This window comes from Hippocampus bargibanti, linkage group LG19, assembly GCF_051943395.1.
Source record: "Hippocampus bargibanti isolate YZ-2025 linkage group LG19, ASM5194339v1, whole genome shotgun sequence".
NCBI lineage: Eukaryota > Metazoa > Chordata > Actinopteri > Syngnathiformes > Syngnathidae > Hippocampus > Hippocampus bargibanti.
The window spans coordinates 1,117,842-1,142,786 of record NC_142752.1 but is presented as its reverse complement, the minus strand read 5'-3'; the positions used below and the strand labels follow the sequence as shown (position 1 = coordinate 1,142,786).

At 38.7% G+C, this 24,945-nt stretch overlaps 1 protein-coding gene and 1 long non-coding RNA gene across 3 annotated transcripts; one reads left to right on the top strand and one right to left on the bottom strand.

Annotated features, from left to right (window-relative positions):
• Window positions 1–62: 62 nt before the first annotated feature.
• On the bottom strand, window positions 63–23,400 carry LOC148883477 (uncharacterized). Of its 2 annotated transcripts, none has more exons than XR_016118549.1 (4): window positions 23,272–23,400; window positions 22,035–22,085; window positions 17,249–17,505; window positions 63–3,952 (listed from the first exon to the last, which is right to left on the bottom strand). It is a non-coding gene; the product is annotated as an uncharacterized LOC148883477 (long non-coding RNA). The 2 variants fall into 2 exon arrangements; XR_016118550.1 differs by lacking the exon at window positions 63–3,952 and adding an exon at window positions 6,405–8,090.
• opn5 (opsin 5) lies at window positions 12,831–23,411 on the top strand. The gene is made up of 7 exons (XM_089022710.1): window positions 12,831–13,133; window positions 18,639–18,785; window positions 19,123–19,242; window positions 20,025–20,195; window positions 20,982–21,316; window positions 21,392–21,633; window positions 22,344–23,411. The coding sequence occupies exons 2-7, from the start codon at window positions 18,653–18,655 to the stop codon at window positions 22,408–22,410; spliced, it is 1,068 nt and encodes a 355-aa protein (XP_088878836.1). The 5' UTR covers window positions 12,831–13,133; window positions 18,639–18,652; the 3' UTR covers window positions 22,411–23,411.
• Window positions 23,412–24,945: the final 1,534 nt, after the last annotated feature.

Here is a 24,945-nt window from a genome sequence, read left to right as displayed (position 1 = left end):
GAACAAGGGGGCGGGGCCTTCTGAAACTCGCAATTTGCGGGGTCATTTTGAAGTAGTTTTGGGACACTTTTGACACATTTTGATTGGTGTTTTGCATTTGACTAAAAAATATCAGCCTACGTGTTTTGGGTATTTTGGATGCTATAAAATGTTTTTTCTGATGTCACTTAGGAAAGAAAAAAAAATGGTGTCGGTTGTCCTTTAAGACTCCACCAAACGTGACTGTCACATTCCAAATAGTGGAAAAAAACTGGAAGAACGGCGTTGAAAAGATAACAAAAATGTTACGTGTGCTATAAAAGAAAAATAATCTATTTTATGCCCGATGTTGACGACAATCATCTCAAGCTGTCGCTTGAATTTTACGTCGCAATTTGCTGTTGAAATGCTTGTCCAAAAAAAATGGCGGGAAAAAATAAATAAACGGCGGCCATGTCACAATGTAACGACTTCCTCCCGTGATCACATGTCAAAATTTGACGCTATTTTTATCGGCCAAATTAATTTCCCAACATGTTAGCAGGTTGCCTTTTTAAGCAATAAAATCATCATGTAGCATTAGCTAAATGCTAGTGGAAAACAAACAAACAAACTTGGGCTTCCTACTTATGTGTGCCATGATTATCACTGTTATTTTATTTTATTTTATTTTTTATAAATTATTAACGTCACACGTGTCTTAAAAGGCGAACATTTTGTCTATGGATCAACTCGCACACCAATTTGTATTTTTTGGGGGTGCTTCTGGTGTTTGTTTCGTTTACACGACCCTTAATTTAAGGATGTTCATTGTTCCGCCATTTTGTTTCAGGTCTCAAGTACTAATGTACTATTTGCTGGCTAATAGCTAACTATCTATTCGCTAGCTAATAGATATCTATTCGCAAGCTATTATAATAATAGTAATAATAATACACTTCATTTGTAAGCGGCTTTCAAAACTCTAAAGGTCACTTTGCAATCACTGGATCGATTTTTCTGTGGGTGAGCAGCGGCAGCCACATGCGCTCAACCCGGAATAACTCAAATAAATAAAAAACTAGATAACTAGCTAATAGATAGCCAATAGATAGCCAGCAAACTAGCTAGCTAGCCATTATATAGCTAATAGATAGCCAGCCAGCTAGTTAGCTAATGGATTGCCAATAGATAGCCAGCTAACTAACCAGCCAGCCACCAGATAGCTATTAGATAGCCGGCCAGCTAGCTAGCTAATAGATAGCTAAGAACTCAAATAAATAAAAAACTAGCTAGCTAGCTAATAGATAGCCAACAGATAGCCAGCCAGCCAATAGATAGCTAGCAAACTAGTTAGCTAGCCATTAGATAGCTAATAGATAGCCAGCCAGCTAGTTAGCTAATAGATTGCCAATAGATAGCCAGCTCATAGCCAGCCAGCCAGCCACCAGATAGCTAATAGATAGCCAGCCAGCTAGCTAGCTAGCTAATAGATAGTCAGCTAATGGCTATCTATTTGCTAGCTGTTAGCTATCTATTTGCTAGCTAATGGCTATTTGCTAGCTGTTAGATATCTATTTGCTAGTTAATAGCTATGAGCTATCTATTCGCTAGCTATGAGCTATCTATTCTCTAGCTAGCTAGCTTGCTATCTATTTGAGTTACTTCCGGGTCGAGTGAACGCTGGCGCGTGTGGCTGCCCCTGCTCACCCACGGATAAAAAAAACCTGTGACTGGAAAGTGACCTTGAGAGTTTTGAAAGCCGCTTATCAATGAAGTGTATTATTATTATTATTATTATTATTATTATTATTATTAAAAGGGTGCCGGCGGGCGGTCCTCCATTTTGTTTTCATAGGAACGCTTAGAAAACAAAGCTTGCCTTTGCCGCTGTGCCTGATACGTCGGACGCTCTGCTACCCCCCCCCCCCCTACCCCATTTTATGTTATTTTTTAATCCTTTTTTTCAACACACGACTGCTTTGATTTTGATCATCACAATACGTTCAGGAGGGATCAGGGATGTCACGCGTGCGCTGCGCTTGACTTTTGTACATTCCGGAGATTTGGTCTGGAAAAACAATCCAAATCTGCTTTTATTTTGAAACCGTTTTGTTTACATGAGATGTTGTATCCTTTGCATGAGCTGACCCCCCCCCCCCCCCCCCCTCTATGAATATAAATAAATAAATATCTATTTACTATGAAAATCAATATGGTTATTGCCTCTACTTATTCACCGCGAAGCTTCATTGACAGACTTTCATTCAGAGTCGTAGGAGCATGTGACACTCATTTATTTCATGGCGGGCGTGGGAGGAGGCCATATTTGTGGAAATATTGACTTTTCACAGTAAGGGAGGAGCGCATTCCTGAGGAAATGCAGGTGACGACGACTCAAATTTAGCCGTGTGTCTCACAATTCCCACTTTGGTTGGTGTTCTTTGCCCGCTTGTGCTTGGGGGCTTTTTCAGGATTGTCCTCAAATCCGCCGCCCTCCTCAACCCGCCATATTGCAGACGTGCTTTTTAAGCCCTCACAGTGACTATTTTTATGTGTAGCGAACAACACACATACGGCGATACCTCGGCTTACGAAGCGCCACAATGAGAGCCCGTTCTTCCAACAAACTTTTCCTATCTCTTTGACTTACTTCCGGGTGTGGCTGCTGCTGTTCACCCACAAAAAAAAAACTTGTCCTGTGACTGTAAAGTGACCTTGAGAGTTTTGAAAGGTGCTTATAAATGAAATTTATTATGATTATTATAACAAGGAAATGGCAGCAGACTATTTTTTGTCTTCTATTCAACCCAGCTAAACAGAACACAATTGATGAGGAACAATCAATAAAATGATCGCAGAGAAAGCACGGGAAATTCACTCGGATATCGTCAAGAGGCAACCTGGAAGTTCGTCATCCATTGATAATTTCAAGGCTAGCCACGGATTGTTGGAGAACTTTTCAGTGTCGTACAGGGATTCATAGTGTCATTCGTTATGGTGAGGCAGCCAGTTCTAACAATAAAGCTGCCAAAGCCTACAAGGAATCATTCCTCAAGATAGCCACTCCATTCCACCCAGCCATCAACGACCACCACAAATGTAAATAAAATTACTTTATTATACAGTACAGTGTATTTCTTTAATTACAATACAAAAGCACACTTATTGTACGTAAAATAAGGTCTATTTTGTGTAGTTTTAAGGCTTAGAAAAAGTAGAAACGTATGTTTTATGGGGACCTGGGAACGGATTATTCTCATTTTAATGGTTACCTACGGGAAATTAATGTTTGGGATACACACTTTTTGCCTTACACACTCTGTCTGGGAACCAATTAAGTTCGTAAGCCAAGGTATCACTATGCCCATATATAGGTAACATCTGACTTACGACCAGCTCGACTTACGACCACCCGTACTTATGCGCTGCCCCTTTTCTAACCTCGACGTTGAAACAACGGCATTTTTACGATTTATATGAGGGGACGGGGGGGTTGTTTGGACTTAAAGTTGACATTATGTGTCTTTACGAGAAGAATGAATAATACAAAGGATTGTGCTTGGCGTTCTGGTACTTTTTGGACTGTATGTTGTCAGTCACGAGGTCTGATCTGGATCTCTTTCCGCGGCACCAAGATATGACATCATTTTCCCATGATCAACAACAACCACCACGGTGGGACGAACCCATTGGTCAAAGACAAACGTAGGATGATAATTGATATCCATTGACAAATGCTAATTAGCTGCAAATGTGAGTAGGATTCAAAGTGGATTGAACCAGGATCAATGAAGTGGGGCGCAAGCCGCCATTTGCAAATGGCGGCTTGATAAACGGTCGCGATGAAAAATCAGCACCGAGACCGCGTGCTCACAAAAAAAAAAAAGTTCATGCCTCCTGTCAAGTCATGCATGGCGACGCATTGAATCCCAAAGTGCTCTATTTTCCAGTTGGGGGGTTGCAGGCTTCACTCCAAGATATGAATGACTTCCTTTGTGGTGATGATTGAGGGAGAGAAAAAAAAAGAAAAAAAAATCACATCACAATGTTCAGCATCTTGTACACGAACCGACGCAAGAGAACGTCAAACTGCAATCATGTGAGCTCGGCAGAACCGTCCTCATGATACACAGGCATCCTTACGGGAAATAAAATGTTGATTATTCTGATATAAATTATTATCATGATTATTATTATATTATGATTGTTATTATTATAGGTATTTGAACACCTACAATACACTGTAAGTAAAGAATCTGCTTTAAATTATAATTATAATTATTATTAGATGTAATAGTATCATTATCATCATTATAATTATTATTATTATTACTAAGTATTATATTTATTACTATTATTATTATTATTAAAATTATTATTATTATAAGAGATAGTAGTAGTATCATTATTATCTTTATTTATGATTATTATAATTACCATTATTATGAAGTATCATTATTACTATTATTATTATAATTACTATTCTTATTATTATTATTATATTATGATTGATATCACATTGTTTTGATTGTTATTATTATTATTATAGGTATTTGAACACCTACAATACACTGTAAAGAATCTGCTTTAAATTATAATTATAATTATTATTAGATGTAATAGTATCATTATCATCATTATAATTATTATTATTACTACAAGTATCATATTTACTATTATTATTATTACAATTATTATTATAAGAGATAGTAGTAGTATCATTATTTATGATTATTATAATTACCATTATTATGAAGTATCATTATTACTATTATTATTATAATTACTATTCTTATTATTATTATATTATTATGATTGATATCACATTGTTTTGATTGTTATTATTATAGGTATTTGAACACCTACAATACACTGTCTGTAAGTAAAGAATCTGCTTTAAATTATAATTATAATTATTATTATTAGATGTAATAGTATCATTATCATCATTATAATTATTATTATAAGAGATAGTAGTAGTATCATTATTATCATTATTTATGATTATTATGAAGTATTATTACGATTATTATTATAATTACTATTATTATTATTACTCTTATATTCTTATTGTAATTACTATTATTATAATTACTATTATATTCTTTTTATTTTAATTATTATTATTATTACAATTATAATTACTATTCTATTATTATTGTAATTACTACTATTATTATTGTAATTACTATTAAATTATTTTTTATTATTATTAAATAATTATCAAGATTGTTATTATATTAAGATGATGATTATTTTTATTAGTATCATTTTTAGATGCTGTCGTAGTAGTATCATTATTATCATTTATTATCATGATTATGATGATGATGATGATTACGATTGCGGTTATTAAATGTCGTAGTAGTATCATTATTATTATTATATTTTTATTATTACTATTATGTTGTTATGATCATGATGATGATGATCTTCTTTTCCTTTGGGCTTTTCCCTTCAAGGGGTCGATCAGCGTCCTCCATCTTTAGAAGTTTGATGATGATGACGATTATTAAAGTTAGAAATCATTTTCCCGACAACTTTGCATCTTGATTGGCGTGCCCGATGTGAGGAAAAACCCGGTTTTAATCCAAGCGGTGCTAATTTGACCTGACTATTGAGCAGTTTTGTTTATCTTTGTCAGCGATGCGTCGACCTCCTTTAAAGGTTAACATTCCCGGGCACCTCGTTTTCACCCTCCCTCCCACCTCCCACCTCCCACCCCCCTGTCTCTCCCCCTCCCTCCCTCTTTGCTATCAGCGCATCGCTTCTCAAGTCACAAGACGGGAAAGTGTTAAATTGCCCTTTTGTAGCGGCACAAGTCACAAGAAAAGAAGGAGGCATTCTTGCAAGCTACCTTCTCAAGTCAAATGGCTCATTCGCCGGGTCGCCACCCCGTTTCCTTAGCGACGGGGGTCAAATGAGATGTTTGTCCGCGCTCATTATTATCACCACACTCGGCCCCGTTTACGTTAGTATCCGATTTTCTCTTTCATCGCCCCCCCCCTTTAAGCCCATCCCTCACAAAATGGCTGCCGCGCAAAATGGCTGCAAATAATAATAATAATACATTTAATTCCGAAGCGCCTTTCAAAACTCTCAAGGTCATTTTACCGCGGGTGAGCAGCGGCAGCCACATGCGCCAGCGTTCACTCAACCCTGAAGTAACTCAAATAGATAGAAAGCTAACTACTAGCTAGCTAATGGAGAGTCTGTCAAGCCAATCCATTTGATGGGAACACAACAAAGTCGTTTTCTACCCTAAAAATAGTACGCTGGTGCTATTAATTCTGTGTATTTGTTGAATTACTTTAGTGACAAGTTTATTTCTAACGAGCTATCAAAGTCAGCTTTATTGTCAAATATGCTAATATGCATGACATAAAGCACATATATGTATGTATGTAGCTATGTATATAATAATAAATATAAATAATAATAAAAACACACTCAGGTACTCCAAGCGCCGTTATCGACCGTCTCCACAAAAGGCCCTTTTGACCTTTGGAGTGAAGGTCACGCCGCATATATATTGCTTGTTTATCTGAATCTATCGAAAAAGAAAACATAAATGATAGCGTTGTCACGTATGAACCCGATGAGCTGTTTGCAGAGCACGCCGCGTACAGTATTTCCGCAGAATACCAAATTGATGGCTGGATGGATTAGATACCGCAAAAGTGTTAAATGTATTATTATTATTATTATTGTTATTATTATAAGAGGTTGACAAACTTCTGTTGATTTGGATTAATAAAAGCAGCTAGCAGGGGACAGTGTGAGTGAGGGTATTATCGCCGCGAAAGCACGGCAACTTCACTCGGATATCATCAAGAGGCATCTACATCAACAACCATCACAAAGGTCAATAAAACGACTTTATTATACAGTACAGTTCATTTCTTTAATGATAATACTATAGCACATTTATTATACATAAAAAAAGGTATATTGTGTGTACTTTTAAGGCTTATTGAGTAGAAAATTATGTTTTATAGGGACCTGGGAACGGATTATTCTCATTTTAATGGTTTCCTATGGGAAATTAATGTTTGGAAGACACACTTTTCGCCTTACACACGCTTTCTGGGAACCTATTACGTTTGTAAGCTGAGGTATCACTGTATTATGAAGTTTGGTGAGCAAAAAAAAAGGGGGTGGTAGACTTTTACAAGTTGTGCACTTAAGTTTTCAAGTGGCAGGTGTTATGGCAGTCAGCTGCAAGCAACACCGCGGAGGTGTCACCACAAGTGCCTCTCACCTCCGCCATTAAAGTGTCAAAGGCTAATGTCAGCAAAACTACACTTTACAGTCACAGACAAGCATAGGTACTATATTAAATAAAATACAATCACAAATAGAATACAATGCAAAGAGCTACATAGAAAATGCCATTTTAAAGAGGTGGCTTTTGAGATGGGATTTGAAGGTCCATGTTATGAATGTAGGATCTGAGGGAACGAGAGGGAATGGAAATTTGAAGAAGGTCAGATAGGTATGGGGGGGGATGACGGCAAGGTTATGGATAGCTTTAAATGTATAACGAAGAATATTAAAGTTGATTCTATATTTGACCGGGAACCAGTGGAGCTCTTGGAGGACAGGGGGTGATGTGGTGAAAGGATGAGGTTCTAGTGATGATCCGAGCTGAAGAATTCTGGACGAGTTTGTCACGTTTTGCAGGGTGGTGATGGCGGGTGCGGATCCCAAAAAGCATGCAGGAAGGAGAACGAGGTTGTGTTTGAAAAATTGTATTAAAATAAAGTCAAGAGGAACAAAATCGAAAACGTTAAAATCATTTGAACAGAAAAATACAAAGTATCAAAAGAAAACCAAGTGTAAACGTCCTCCAAGGTTAAACAAACATGTGCACAGCATACAAAGCATACAACAAACAATGAACCGACACCGGATGGTCGTGCCGGGAGTCCTTTTAAGTGTCAGTGATTAAAACGACCAGCACCTGCGAGGCTGCAGGCAGGGCTGACGTCGCTACCCGTTGGTGGCCAATCCGAACGTGGTAGTCCGCCACTGATCGGGATGACCTCTGCAGGTGCGGGCGGTGCCGACAGCGCCACCCGTCGGTCGCCAACCAGATCATGACAGAGTTGAAGTTTGCGGAGAAGTTTCTGAGGGTCACCAAAGGAGAAGCGAATAGTCAATCCGGGAGGTGACAAGACTATCAACGAGGATAGAAGTGGTGTGAGGAGTGAGAGAACCAGATCCGTCCAAAAAAACAAAACAGCCAGTGGTAGAAAATGGAATTGGACGAACGACATCAGATGAAAATTCGCATTGGATTTTTTTTATTTCTTTTGATGGCCTTTCTCCCCCGTCATGTTATTTGCTCCCGTGCGGCCGCAAAGCTGAAATTGTCATGAGGGAAAAGGAAATGAAGGCGGCGGGCGCAATTGAAAAAAGGTCCGAGTGCAGCTCAACGCGCTCAAGAGTCAATATGAGTGGAATCCGCTGGTTTTTGAACGCCATGGGGGCAAAAATAAAATAAAAATTAAAAAAACAACCGAGAGACTCCACTTCAATCACGTGACAAAATTCATCTCCCTTTGAACGCTTTAACCAGGAATGATTTGCCATTTTCGATTGAATTTGGAGTGAATGGCCGCGGTTGTCGCTACCTGCGAAAAAAGCTCAGGGAGTTGAAAGTACGGCCATCGGCCATTTGCCGATTGCGTCACCAAGGCGCTTATCGTGTTCCCCCTGAACGGCCTCGCTCATAATTGCCGATTGGCGCTCGGCTCTTCCGACGTCGCGAGGATGACGGTTATCTTCGGATTTTTTTTTCCATTTCTGCTGCTGACGGAGAACGGCAAAAACAATCACAGAAGCTACGCCACATTTAAAATTGACATGGATGAAGTTTTTTTTAATATAGTGATACCTCCGTTTACGAACTCCTTGGCTTACGAACTTTTCGGTTTACGAACGTTAAATTTATGAATGTTTGACCTTGGCATGCAAACTATTTTTCGGGATACACACGGAGCTGCCACAATGAGGGATAGGTGATACGCGAACGAGCCTAACAAGAAAATGGCAGCCGACTGTTTTTGTCCTCTATTCCCCGCCCCCAGTCATCAGTTAAAGCCACGTGATTGGTCAAGAACGCAGCAGTGAGGGGAGGTGGTTCAAACATTAAAGAGACAGGCAGACGACAGAGAGAGAGTGACAAAATGGATAGAAAACAGTGAAATTTGGACTTGAAATTTGGATTTGTTTTAACTTTGATAGTTCAAAGGCAGAGTGTAGACTGCAAGGTTAAAATATCCCATCAATCAGGCTTCACAAACAACCCGCACAAGCCATCTGTACACTTGATGCAAAAAGCTATCAACCCAGCTAAACAGAACACAATTGATGAGGAACTAGGTAAAATGATCACAGAGAAAGCACCTACAAGGAATCATTCCTCAAGATGATGAAAGAAGAAAGCTACGTTCCTCATCAAGTGTTTAATGCTGATGAAACTCCATTCCATCAAGTCATCAACAACCATCACAAAGGTCAATAAAACGACTTTATTAAACAGTACAATTTATTTCTTTAATTATAATACTATAGCACATTTTTCATACATAAAATAAGGTCTATTTTGTGTAGTTTTAAGGCTTAGAAAATTAGAAAGTAGAAAATTATGGGGACCTGGGAACGGATTATTCTCATTTTAATGGTTTCCTATGGGAAATTAATGTTTGGGATACACACTTTTCGCCTTACGCACTCTGTCTGGGAACCAATTAAGTTCGTAAGCCAAGGTATCACTGTATATGCGGTGGAATCTTTGTCAAATGCGCTCAGTAGAAGTAATTTTACAAATTATGAACGCAACTTGTCCGCATGTGTCGGTTGTCCTTTAAATATATAATCAAGATCCCCCCGTGCGCAGTTCCAATCGTGATTTCCGGGATGCTTTCCTTATCCGTTTGATTGATGAGAGCACAACACTGTGGTGGGATTGACTTCATCCTGCCACCGGGCCTCTATCAAAAGCTACCTCGCTGATCAAGTGGCCCGGGTTACCCCCCCCCCCCCCCGCGCTCTCATTTCAATAAGAGCCGCTCGCTGACAACAACGGTTGGCGACTTTTGTGTTGAAAATGACGGCGTTTGGGCACAGCTTGGCTATGCCAATAGCAATTGAAGGCTTATTGAAGGCCTTTCGTCTTGGGGGGTGGGGGGGGGGGGGGGAATTCGTTTCTCGTCCCGAATGTGGAGTGTGGGGGGGGGGGGGGGTCTACGTCTGCTGCTCTCGAGGCAGTCTTAACAAGTTTCCATTCACGCTTGGAATTTATCATGAGACCGAAACGATCCCTTGAAATCGATAGTACGAATCATCAATCAATTGTCATTGTTCACGCCTCAAGATGTTTTGGTGGGTTTCGATTTTGCTTTCATCCAACCTCATCAACTAAATTTAACGGTTTATATCATCATGCTTGTTTTCTGGGGATTAAAAGTATTCCGTAAGTATTAAAGTAGTAATTTTTTGGGCCATCTGAGAAACAAATACAGCGAAAAGTGTGTCTTCCAAACATTAATGTCCCAGAGGAAACCATTAAATATGAGAATAATCTGTTCACAGGTCCCCATAAAACAAAATTTTCTACTAAATAAGCCTTAAAACTACACAAAATAGACCTTATTTTATGGATAATAAATGTGCTATTGTATTGTCATTAAAGAAAAAAACTGTACTGTATAATAAATTCGTTTTATTAACCTTTGTGATGGTCGTTGATGTAGTTGCCTCTGGCTGGAGCGAATGGTCACCGCTGCTCACCCGCACAAAAAAAACGTTCTTATCCCGCAACTGGAAAGTGTCCTTGAGAGTTTTGAAAGGCGCTTAGAAATTAAATGTATTAATAATAATAATAATAATAATAATAAGAATTAATAATAATAATATCATTATTATCATGATCATTATTATCATCATTATCACCATTGTTACTATTATTACTATTGTTACTATTACTACTATTACTGTTACTATGACTACTATTACTGTTACTATTATTACTATTACTGTTACTATTATTATTATTTCAGTTTATGCTGTAAAATAGTTTCTGTAAAACTGCTTCAAAAATATAGATTTCAAGACATGGAACGGATTAAAAAAAATACATTGATTATAATGGAAAGTGGTGTTTCAGTTTTCGAACAAGTGTGGTCGAAAGCTGGGGTATCACCGTAAAATGAAAGGAAACGTCATAGGGGTCACCCTGACTTGCATTTGGGCCTTTCCATCAAATGTCCAAAAGTTCTCAAGTGACCCTTAACTGAACCCTGTCGGATTTCCATTTAAGGTGTGAAAGGCAGCCAGAGCGGAAAAAAACCAGGGTGACAGTCGAAAGTCTCAGTGCGTCGAGTGTCAAAAGGGCAAGAAATGCCAAGGAAGCGGTTAAGGTGATGCCGCTAATCACGCTTGGGTTAGCGCCCGTCAACACTTTTCGGCAGTCATCGGTTGAAGGCCCCTAAACGACATTCTGCGATATCGCTTTTGCGTCGGAAGATCGGATAATCTCAATTGTCGGATTTTAGACACGCGGCGGCGCGTTCAACAACGGACACGCAGGATGATGAATTGATGTTGGGATAGCAACTTAGCTTAGCATCTTATTTGTGCTACGCGGTCGTATTTTATCATTAGCTGCCGATGCTAAGCTGCACATTTTTGTTAGTTTGTTTTTTGTAGGGATGGCTTTTCGCACTTCCTCCCTGATTAAATTGACCTTTAAAAAGTCTTGCACATAAAGGACAACCGTTTGTTTCCTAACTGACAGCAGAAAAAAGTTTTATAGCATCTAAAATACCCAAAGCATGCAGGCTGATATTTCTAGTCACATGCAAAAACATCAATAAAAATGACTTAAAGTGTCCCAAAACTTTCAGAAGGTCCCGCCCCCTTGTTGGTGACGTCACGCCAGGATACTCCTTCACAAACTGCCCTGCTCCAGAATCAAAACAATTGCTTCAGATTCGGAAAAGGATGCTTTCTTGTTACTCATCCAGTTATGAATATGATTCAAATAGTTCTGAAGAGGAAAGCATACATGTTTGGAATCGATTAAAGAAGTCCTTCGGGATCAATTTGAGCCATTTGGACGGCATGTAGCGTCCCAGAAATTGCACAAGATGGCGCCCAAGCTCTGTTGGAAATGGGCTGATTTGTCCGCTGAGAATTTGTGTCAACTAGTATCAAATAGTAGTCTTGGTGCAACACACAACGATTCACCATCGCATTATTTATGTGTCAAGCATAGCATTGCTAATTGCAGATTTCACATTAAAACGCAGCAGGGAGAGTGAAAAAGACACACAAAAAAAAAAAAAAAAAAAAAAAAAAAAAACAATCCACAATATTCGCACAGCGCTGATAAAGATTAAATTGGCAAAACTCAAATTGTTTTTGAGTTACAAAATATGTCAGTGTTGCTCATAAATGTCAATGAAGGCCCCGGTCTATTTTATTTTGTATTTTTCTTCTAATGAAATTGTTATGTGTCTGTCTGTGGAGCCTGTCTAATACGTGTAAAATCAGCATCCATCGATTCAATTATTGCACTGCCTTTTTCCTCAATTACGCGCACGCCGAATTGTATGTAAATGAGGAGAGGAAAAGGGGGAAATAATTAAAACATACATGTAAAAAAAGTGCGGATGTGTCAGACATCTGCACAGACTTATGTATTTTTTTAATGTGTCAAACAATTAAATAAAAAAAGATTAAAAAAAATATGTTTAACTTGGCAATAAAATACAGACACAGATTTTTTTTACGACATATTTATCGATAAATTCGATTTAGACGAAAGAATTGCTAGTGAGGCGCGGTTCCCGATGCTTTTACATTGAAAGCGGTAACCGGAAGTAGTTCGTTTTCCATACGATAACTTGACAGTTGCTATGACAAAGCGCCCCGAGAGTCAGTGAAGAGTTGATGCTGCGGGTGCGACTGACAAACAACACCAGTCGCTGCATCACGGACTATTTGACCAATTTCTTTTCTTTTTTTACTTTCTATTGCTTCGTTTTTTGGGAAGACGATCATCGCTTTTTTTCCCCCCAATGAGAAACACTTTCTGTTTTTTTTGTTTTCTTTTTGAGATTTAAACTCGCACTCCGGAGTGACTGATGAGCGAGCACCAAAAGGTGAGGATTTAACAGCGCTAACTTGAATCTACATTTTGACAATATATACGTTCATATATTCCATCTATGTCTACACAACTTCAGTACTGATAAAGTATTTTTATTTATTTATTGTATTTATTTATGTATTTATTTACGTGTTTATTTATGTATTTATTTATATATTCATTTATGTGTTTATTTATGTATTTATTCACGTATTTATTTATGTATTTATATATATATTTATTTATATATTCATTTATGTATTTATGCACTTATTTATGTATGTATGTAGTTATTTATGTATTTATTGATGTATTTATTTACGTATGCATTTATTTATATATTCATTTATGTATTTATTTACGTATTTATTCACGTGTTTATGTATTTCTATCTGTATTTATATACAGATTTATTTATGTATGCATTTATTTATATATTAATTTATGTATTTATTTATGTATTTATTTATATTTTATGTATTTCTATCTGTATTTATATACAGATTTATTTATGTATTTATTTATGTATCTATTTATATATTCATTTATGTATTTATGTATTTATGTACTTATTTATGTAGTTATTTATGTATTTATGTATTTATTTATTCATTTATGTATTTGTGTATTTATGTACTTATGCACTTATTTATTTATTTGTTTGTTTATTTATGTATTTTTGGTACGTTCATAAAGTTATGATCATATACATATTTTTAGTCATCTTTTCCCGGAATTCAAAATGCGTAAATAAATACATAAATTACTAAATAAATAAACATTCCGACATAATGCTGCAAAGCGCTTTTGCATGCTAACTAGAGCAGCGAATTACATGCAAACTTATGAGTAGAAAAATAATGAGGCTCAAATTGGATTGGCGCAATCACAGAGCAAAAAAAAATAAGAGAGTGCATATTAAATTGATTTGTCCTTTCAGGCCATGAATTGAATGGTTACCTTTTCAAAAGAAAATCACCTTGGTAACGACAGCCAAGATGTTTAAAGGACAATCGACACCTCCGAACAAGTTGTGTCCATCATTTGTAAAATGACTTCAAATGACTTCTACTGAGCGCATTTTACAAAGATTCCAGCGCATATTAAAGCTATATTTTACATCCAGGAAGTCTTGTTTTTGAGTTGGTGACGATTCCTGACGTGACGTCACTGAGGGAACACCCCTGACTGAAAAAGCGACACGCAATGCATTTTGGGTACTTTGTTTGGTCTGAAAACTTCATGTTGATGGCGAAATTAGAAGGAAAACACGTAATAATGCGATGGTGAACCGTTGTGTGTTGCACCAAGACTACCATTTGATACTAGTTGACACAAATTACTAGCAGACAAATCAGCCCATTTCCAACTGAGCTTGTGCGCCATCTTGTGCATTTTCTGGGACGCTACATTGGAGTCCTGACAGCTCGAATTGACACGCAAGTACTTCTTTAATCGATTGCAAACATTTATGCTTTCCTCTTCAGAACTATTTGAATCATATTCATTCCTATCTATTAGCTATCTGGCTAGCTAGCTATGTAGGCTGCTATTTATTAGCTGGATGGCTATCTAGCTAGTTATCTAACTGTCTAGCTGGCTATCTATTAGCTATCTGTTAGTTAGCTAGTAAGCTTTCTACCTATTTGAGTTACTTCTGGGTTGAGTGAACGCTGGTGCATGTGGCTGCCGCTGCTCACCCGCAGACTGATCCAGTGACTTTTAGTCAAGTGACCTTGAGAGTTTTGAAAGGCGCTTATAAATCAAATGTATTATTATAACTGGATGAGTAACAAGAAAGCATCTTCTGCGAATCTGAAGCCATTGTTTTGATTCTCGAGCAAGGCGAAGACGTGCTGGCGTGACGTCACGAACAAAGGGGGCGGAGCAAGTCAAGACATCCTGGCGTGACGTCACGAACAAAGGGGGCGGGACCTTCTGAAACTCTGCATCTTATTTTGGGACACTTTAAGTCATTTTTATTGGTGTTTTGCATTTGACTAAAAATAGCAGCTTGCGTGTTTTGGCTATTTTAGATGCTATCGAACGATTTGCTGATGTCAGTTAGGAAACCAAAAAAGTGGTGTCGGTTGTCCTTTACTTCCTGAATATTCAGCGCGAGTCTTAAAAGGTAAAATATAGCTATATTCTGTGGAATCTTTGTAAAATACGCTCAGTAGAAGTCATTTGAAGTGATTTTACAAATTATGGATACAACTTGTCCGGAGGTGTCGGTTGTCCTTTAAATTATTACTTTTTATTAGTGTCCTCCATACTCATTTATCATATCTTTTTGATGATGATACTAGTGCAGCGTGTTCTACATACATAGCCAATAAACATGATTCTGAAGAAAATGGCCGCCAACTATGATAAATAGACACTGACAGACGTCAAAACATGAACCCGCATTACAGTATAAACACGTCAAGTAAAATAAACAGTGCGGGCTTTTGAAGCAAAAAAAAATATGATTTGATAAGACATGAAACAAACAAATACATTCAGTCAACAAATGTGACCCGTCATGGGCTGGGGGGGAAGGGGGAAGAGGGCATTCTTTTTCCCCGGGGGTCAAAAGGGAAGCAGCAAATATTGTGCAGGGCAAATCTACTCTATTTTTTTGTCTATGTTGATGTGTTGTTGACAGAAGCTGATGAGTACACGTGATGATTCGATGATCAGTTTAGTAGCATTAATTAAAGTGTATAGTTTTGTGGAATCGTAGCATATGCAGCTAGCTATTTGCTATGTAGCTAGCTATTAGCTAAGTAGCTGTCTAGATAATTTGTAACATAATAAGGAGCTATTTGTTAACTAGCTAGCAACCTATGTATTTGCTATCTATTATCTGTCTAGCTGGCTAGCTATTAGCTATATATCAGCTAGCTTTCTATGTATTTGAGTTACTTCCGGGTTGAGTGATCGCTGCTATTTGCTAGCTATTATCTGTCTAGCTGGTTATATATTAGCTAGTCAGCTAGCTATTAGATATCTATCCGGCTAGCTATCTAGCTGCCTATCTATTAGCTAAGTAGCTGTCTAGCTAATTTGTAACTGATAAGAAGGAGCTATTTGCTCTCTAGCTAGCTACCGAGCTAGCTATGTATTTGCTAGCTATTAACTGTCTCGTTGGCTATATATTAACTATCCAGCTAGCCAATAGCTAGCTAGCTGGCTAGTTATCCAGATGGCTAGCTATCTAGCTGGCTAGCTATTAGCTATATATTAGCTAGCTTTCTATGTATTTGAGTTACTTCCAGGTTGAGTGAACAGTGCTATTTGTTATCTATTATCTGTCTAGCTGGCTATATATTAGCTAGTCAGCTAGCTATTAGCTATAATCCGGCTAGCTATCTAGCTAGATAGCTGGCTATCTATTAGCTCAGTAGCTGTCTAGCTAATTTGTAACTGATAATAAGGAGCTATTTGCTCTCTAGCTAGCTACCGAGCTAGCTATGTATTTGCTATCTATTATCTGTCTCGTTGGCTATATATTAACTATCCAGCTAGATAATAGCTAGCTATCTGGCTAGTTATCCAGATAGCTAGCTATCTGGCTAGCTATCTAGCTGGCTAGCTATTAGCTATATATTAGCTAGCTTTCTATGTATTTGAGTTACTTCCAGGTTGAGTGAACGGTGCTATTTGTTATCTATTATCTGCCTAGCTGGCTATATATTAGCTATACAGCTAGCTATTAGCTATCTATCTGGCTAGCTATTAGCTATATATTAGACAAATCCTGTGGATTTGTCCACAGCAAAAAAATAATAATAATTTGAAATTGTGTTCTTACGATGTATCATGTTTATAAAAATATGAATGATATTTCGGCGAATAAACACGGCAAACTGTTGAATTTAACTGATTTCAAACTAAAATTCCGCTTGACCGGAAATTGTCTTCTCTGAACTTTTGTTTCTTCTCGAGACTTTTCACGCGGACTTATTTTTTTCCGTGGTTGACTTTGCTTTTTACGAGTCGCGATATTATAATTAACATGACTGCTAATATTTAATGACGAAAACGGAATGGAATTTTTTTTAATGCACTTTAATATGGTATCACAAAATGTGTGATAAATTATTATTGAAACATTTTGTCACAGCCTTAGATGGTCCCTACCTGGATTTGTTGAACTTGTTTTGTAGCTCCGAGCATGTCAGCGTGGAGTCCGTCCGTCCGTCCCCGAAAGCGGTTCGATGTTCGCGGTGTGCGTGCGTCCACAAAGCCGGTCCTGGTTCCTGGTTGCTTCTTCCAGGGATGTTTGCAACTTCGTGAAATCTCCTTGTTGTTTTTCAAAGCTTGCCTCCGTCTAATGTTTGGATTTGTGTGCATGCTTCGTCTCGTCACGTCACGTTCTCGTCCCTCAAGACGGCGACCTGGTCGCCCAAAAAAAAAACCTGTTTACTCCCCGTGACTTTAGGAAATAAACGTTGAACAGTTCGTATTTTCTTGACACCACAGGATTCGGTGTCTGTTAGGTGTTTTTTTGTGGTCTTGGGAGTGCATTTTGGAGGTTTAGTGTAGCCGTGACTTGCAGCTAATCACGCAAATTCAAACGGAGCACCTGCACGTTAAAGACGCTCGGACGCCGTCAGCAAGTTTCAAAATAAAAGCAATGCTGCTTTCGTCTTGCTCTGTCTTCAAAAAAAAAACGAAGCCAAGTTTTATTTTTGGAATGTTAAGTATCATTTCGCAGGCCCATACGTGCCGAACCGCAGCCCAACGCGCATTATACCGAATTTTGAAAGTATTATCGCCTTTATTTTCTTAATTGAAAGCAACGCTTCACAGAATCTACATTTTTAATAATTATTCCACTTGTTTCGTTTGATGGAATGTTTTCACCTAACAAACTCATCCTACATTCAGTCCACGTGCATTTTTTTTTCCATTTCTTTTCATCACACACCAATTTCCCCTCGAATAATACGAATATTAAAGCCGTTATTTTGTTCCAAGCGAGGCAGAAGTGTTTACGAAGGGGCATTTTTCTTCCAATCCGGCTGTTATTGCATTTCAATTTTGCTGAAAAATACATACATAACTTGATTCAAGTCAACTGTCATTGCAGTTAATATGTTATTGCGGTATCTGTAAACACGTTTGCTGATATGACAAGAGCCGGCCGGCCGGCCTCATTTGCATTTTAAGGATATGATTTCAATGAAAAAATATTTTTTTATATTCACCCGAAACTACCATTGCAGATAATAGATTTGTTTTGTTTTTCTGATGAGGGTTTAACTTAATATTGTGGTCTGTGTCAAATGTCTTTTTTTTTTTCCACCACTGGGATGTTGCGGGCCGCTGAAAATCAGATGGAGGGCCCCAAACGGCTCCCCGGGGCCATATGTTGAACACCTCTAATAGAGTTTGTATGCAAAATGACACTCGTCAAATATAAAGGCTGGAAAAATAATGGATTGGGGGATTGCTTGTGAACACAGTTTATGTTTTTATTATTAGTAGTATTAATTTTTATATACGTAATTTCCTCTTTTTTTTCCAGAAATCCCCCCACTGATGGCAGTGATGACGAATGAGACGTGGACACACTCCTCATACGTGCCTCATTATCTCCTGCGTGGCGATCCGTTTGCCTCAAGACTGTCCAGAGAGGCGGACATTGTGGCCGCTTTTTATATCTTCATTATTGGTTCGTTTTTTTTATTTATGTTTTTTTTGGGGGGCGGGGGGTTGTTGATGATAAATATGTTGATAGACGGAAAACAATTTTGATATAATTAAATGTTTTATTCTTCTCAGTTCTCCGGATTTTGGGAGGTCACATATTGACGTCTTTTTTACATTAAACCCACTTCTTTGTCTTGCAGGTATAATGTCGGCAACTGGGAACGGATATTAAACCCATTTCTTTGTCTTGCAGGTATAATGTCGGCAACTGGAAACGGATATTAAACCCATTTCTTTGTCTTGCAGGTATAATATCGGCAACTGGGAACGGATATTAAACCCACTTCTTTGTCTTGCAGGTATAATGTCGGCAACTGGGAACGGATATGTCTTGTACATGACGATCAAACGCAAAACAAAATTGAAGCCACCGGAGCTGATGACATTAAATTTAGCCATTTTCGACTTTGGCATATCAGGTAGTTTTTTTTTCATCTCGGTTGCGGTATCAGAAAAGGAACAAAATGTCGGCAAAATTCCGCTACTATAGCTACGTTTGCGAAGAACACACCTCCGTCGTTGACTCATTCACTGCCATTCATGAATATTCGGGAGTTGAAAATATGACGTAGAGCGCCATTCACGAATTTGTTTGGGTTTAGTTTTTTCATGCTAGGGTGCCGATAAAGCGCTGGCTGTGGCAATTTTCTTTTCCACAAGGGGGCATCATTTGCATTTTGTACATGTTAGCGCATTGTTCCAGCTTCGACTATTGTTAATGCGCTATATAAACCAATGTGTATTGCATTGTATTTTGTACAGCTGCCCCCATTTCAAGTTCAGATAACTCCAGACTATATAATTTAGGAATTAACAGTTTTTTCTAATGAAAAAAGGTGAGGCTAAGGTTTCTTACGCTGCATTGAATGTTTATGTCATCCTAAAATTGAATATTCTGTGGAATTCGAGTGACAATGACAAAAACCCTGGCATTGGAGCGGACACATTTTTGGCACCTGTTCTGGCAGTGAATGAGTTAACGGCAATTCAAATGTACAAATAAATTCGACTCAGAAGAAAATAACTAATCCTGTTTTCCGTATTTGTACTCTTTACCCTTCCTTTGCTTCTTTTCCCCCTTTTGCATTCTGCCACCATCTTATCATCTTCATCAACCTCCTTGTCACCGCTGGTGATCCTCATTGACTCCTTTGTGGTTTGTGTTTTTCTTCGACACTCCTTCTATTCTTCTGTCCCGTAGTGACAGGAAAGCCCTTTTTTATCGTTTCTAGTTTCTGCCACCGTTGGTTGTTTGGTTGGGACGGCTGCCAGTTCTACGGCTGGGCGGGCTTTTTCTTCGGCTGCGGGAGCCTCACCACCATGACCGTGGTTAGCTTGGACCGATACTTCAAGATTTGCCATCTGAGATACGGTAGGCCAAAAAGTCCAGAGCCGACGGCGGCGGGCCGGCAAAGTCGCTTTTAGCTACCTAGCTGATTGTCTAGCTAGCTATCGAGCTGACTGTCTAGCTAGCAACTCAGCTTACTGTCTAGCTACCTACTTAGCTGACTGTCTAGCTAGCTACTTAGCTATCTAGTGTGGAAAGGCGCTAATAAATGAAATGTATTTATTATTATTATTGTTATTTGCTATCTGGCTGGCTAGCTAGCTATCTAGCTGGATATCTATTAGTTATATAGCTATCTAGCTAGCTGTCTAGTCGGATATCTATTAGTTATATAGCTATCTAGCTGGCCATCTATGAGCTCTCTATTAGCTATCTATTCGCTAGCTAGCTTTCGATCTATTTTAGGGTTAAGTGAACACTGGCGCGTGTGGCTGCCGCTGCTATTTGCTATCTATTAGCTACGTAGCTGGGTGTCGAGCTGTCTAGCTGGCTATCTATTAGCTATCAGGCTCGCTATCTAACTGGCTATATATTTGCTATCTATTAGCTATCTGGCTAGCGAGCTATCTAGCTGGCTATATATTCGCTATCTATTAGCTATCTTGCTGGCTAGTTAGCTATCTATCTATTAGCTATCTAGCTTGCTATCTATTAGCTAGCTAGCTTTCTATTTAGTTGAGTGAAGGCTAACGCGTGTGGCTGCCGCCGCTCACCCGCAGAAAAACTTATCCTGTGACTGAAAAGTGACCTTGAGAGTTTTGCAAGGCGCTTCTAAAGGACACGTGTCGCTCCTGTTCCTGCGCCGCGCAGGCGCCTGGTTGAAACGGCGTCACGCCTTCCTGTGCTTGGCCTTCGTGTGGCTGTACGCCGCCTTCTGGGCTACAATGCCGCTAATGGGCTGGGGAAGCTACGCCCCGGAGCCGTTCGGGACTTCCTGTACGCTCAACTGGTGGCTGGCGCAATCGTCCGCTTCGGGCCAGAGTTTCGTCATGTCCATTCTCTTCTTCTGCCTGTTCCTCCCGACCGCCATCATGGTCTTCTCCTACGTCAGGATCATCTTCAAAGTCAAGTCGTCGGCCAAGGAAATCTCACATTTTGACGCGCGGGTCAATAACAGTCCCAATTTGGAGATCAAACTCACAAAGGTGCGGCGACAAAAGCCGATTTTCAGCGGGTGTGCGCTCTGCGTAACCCCCCCCCCCGCGTATGTTCCAACCAAGGTGGCCATGCTGATCTGCGCCGGTTTTCTCATCGCTTGGATCCCGTACGCCGCGGTGTCGGTGGTGTCGGCGTTTGGGGAGCCCGACTCGGTGCCCATCCCCGCCTCGGTCATCCCGACTCTCCTGGCCAAGTCGTCGGCCATGTACAATCCAATCATCTACCAGTTGGTGGACCTGAAAAACTCCTGTTCCTCATCCTGTTTCGGGGCTCTGGGGAAACGCCGGCGTTTTCCAAAATCCAGGTATGTATGGGAGGAGCTTTCATCCAATCACATGACAATATTTACCCAAAAGCATTTTACACAATACAGTGATACCTTGCCTTACGAACTTAATTCGTTCCCAGACAGAGTGTGTAAGGCGAAAAGTGTGTATCCCAAAAATTAATTTCCCATAGGAAACCATTCAAATGAGAATAATCCGTTCCCGGGTCCCCATAAAACATCATTTTCTACTAAATAAGCCTTAAAACTACACCAAATATACCGTATTTTATGGATAATAAATGTGCTACGGTATTATAATTAAAGAAATAAACTGTACTGTATAATAAAGTCGTTTTATTTAGCTTTGTGATGGACGTTGATGGCTTTATTTATTTATTTATTGTGGGGTGAAGTAAAAAAAAAAAGCTATTACCTACCAGACAGTTTCGACGGTCAATTCAGCCTGTCGCTACTTCCTTGTGACGTATCTAAAAAATAAAAAATAAACAAAATAAGACTGAATCAGGAAGACTTAAACATAAATAAATGATAATTAGGTACACACGAAATGGAGATGATGTTTGCGGCAATAATAATAATAATAATAATAATAATCATCATCATCATAATAACACATTACTCTTGTTGGAATATTTTATGGAAGACAAAGCAATGATTTTCAAGCATTTTTTTTCCATTAAAATAATGAGGTTTCTGACTTTATGATGTTTTTTTGTGCTTTGCAGGTTCTACACAATTTCTGGCTCGCTGAAGGACGCACCGGCACCGAAAGAAACTCAGGTTGAAATGTGAAACTCTGGACACTTTGTGTCTCCTTCACCTGTCTTGTGCGTCCTTCACCTCCAACAGTAAAACCTTCCCCTCAACTAACATTGACTTTGAATGGAAGATGTTTCCCAAAAATAGTTGTGAGTGGAAGCTAAATGCAAAATATTGACCAAATGTCATTGTCGGTCTCTTGCAAAAAGTACAAAATATATATTTCAGTTGCATTTGTGGCAGCGGGAGCGACTCCGATTTATCCTTTTGTGGCGTCAAGTATCAGTTTTGCAATGCTTCAGTGTGTTTTTTTTTTTTTTACTTTCTTCTGTTGATGATGGAAAAAAAATCAAATCAGAATTAAGTAGCACTGCTGGGAGGAAAACTGCAAATCGTAACTTTGTGGTTGTGTCATCAGTTTTTGTTGCAGAATGCACTATAGTCATCATAACAATTCGTTTGATTTCAGTGCTTTTTACGCCATTCAAAATATTACCTATGAACGTAGCTTTAAAAAAATATATATTTTTGGGCTTAATTCTAGCTATCACAGCCAGTCTGTATTTTTAGACATAAAATATTACAAGCAGTATTTTTGGAAAGTACTTTGAGCGTTCTACAAAAAAAAAAAAATCTCATCATCGCATGCAGTATCCCACCTGATCCAGTAGGTGTCGTTGCTTACCTGTGATTCAATAGCAAATAACGTTGGACTGTATTTCAACGGTATTTCTCGAGCACTTTAAAAACAACCACCGCGGTATACAAAATGCTTTATACAAACAAAAACAATCAATAAACAATAACTATACAACACCAGCAACACTATTGCCACATGTACGGCATCATCAACGTGCGTCCGATGTGTTGTTTTGGGGTGACGAGAAGGGTTACCTTTTGGAAATATGGCCACTGTACTGTGTTCGTCGTTGTTGTTTCTCTCTTTCTCAATAAACGATGCGTTTAAATGTCAGTTGTCTTCCGTGTCTTCGCCATCCAGCAAAGTCAATCTGCGAGTACAGAATTACTTTGTATTTTCGCGAACTTTATAAATCCTTTTCCGGGTTGCGCGATTTTACTTCCGGTTTGCGCCTATTTTGTGGGTATTTTTGCTTTCGGGTTTTATAACCGCTTCTCACGTGACTATCTGTTGTGTTTTTTTAATCTCATCAGGCGTCGATGCGAACAGTTAAATCACTTTGCGTAAAGGTTGTTGTAAAACAATGCATATAATTCGAATTTTGGTGTTTAATTTGACACTAGATGGGCGGGGATCCCGTGCAACTTCTGTAATATGGGGGAAAAAAATCTTTTTCATGTCGTATTTCCCACTTAAAGGACAACCGACACCATTTTTTTTGTTTCCTAACTGAAATCAGAAAAACTTTTTATAGATAATAAAAATGACTTAAAGTGTCCCAAAACGACCTGAAAATGAGCTTGGAACTGGGCATTCAGAAAGTCCCGCCCTCTTGTTGATGACGTCACACCAGGACACTCCTTCACAAACTGCCTTGCTCCAGAATCAAAACAATGGCTTCAGATTCGGAAAAAAAGATGCTTTCTTGTTACACATCCAGTTATGAATATGATTCAAATAGTTCTGAAGAGGAAAGCATAAATGTTTGCAATCGATTAAAAAAGTCTTTCTGTATCAATTCGAGCCATCTGGACTCCAATGTAGCGCACAGAAAATGCACAAGATGGCGCCCAAGCTCCATTGAAAATAGGCTGATTTGTCCGCTAGGAATATGTGTCAACTAGTATCAAATAGTAGTCTTAGTGCAACACACAACGATTCACCATCGCCTTATTTATGTAGTTTTCCTTCTAATTTCACCATCAATGCGAAATTTTCAGACCAAACAAAGTACCGCAAAATGCATTGTGTGTCCTTTTTGTCGGTCAGGGGCGTTCCTTCAGTGACGTCAGGAATTGTCACCAACTCAAAAACAAGACTTCCTGAATATTCAACGTGTCTCACAATGCAAAATAGAGCTATATGCGCTGGTATCTTTGTGAAATGCGCTCAGTAGAAGTCATTTGAAATGATTTTACTCGTTCCCAGAACGAGAACTTGGACACTAGTGTGAGGACTGGCTTGTAAAGGTTGAAAAGCCCCTCAGCAAATGATAATCTTCCTAATGCCTGGCTTGGCTGGCTAATCGATCGGGGCATAGCCGATCAATAGGCCTCAATTGGTCATTGGCGCCGGAACGTTTAATCTAAACGCATAACATCGAACGTGCACTGTGCAAGGAACGACATCTTGCATACGGGTAACATTTCACTGTTTTTATTACTCACCTATTGTGTTTCACTTACACACCTCCCCCCCCAATGCCATTTTCAATCTTTTTTTGTTGTTGTTTTTGTTTTTTTGTTGAAAATCATGTCCAAAAAAAATCTTTCTGTCATATCTATTTTCTTAGAAAACATACAAAATCGTATATAATACATTTATTTTACATATGGAATATCCTCTGGCTTTTGTTTCGGAGCAGACACAACCGTTTTTTTTTTTTTTTCTTATTCTCACATTTTATCCTGTTCGTCAGTATGCATTGA

Coding starts and splice junctions, on each gene's coding strand:
- opn5 (XM_089022710.1), top strand. CDS start 18,653: ATGGCAGTGATGACGAATGAGACGTGGACACACTCCTCATACGTGCCT. Junction 18,786..19,122: donor TTTTTATATCTTCATTATTG/GTTCGTTTTTTT, acceptor TTTGTCTTGCAG/GTATAATGTCGGCAACTGGG. Junction 19,243..20,024: donor TTTCGACTTTGGCATATCAG/GTAGTTTTTTTT, acceptor TCTGTCCCGTAG/TGACAGGAAAGCCCTTTTTT.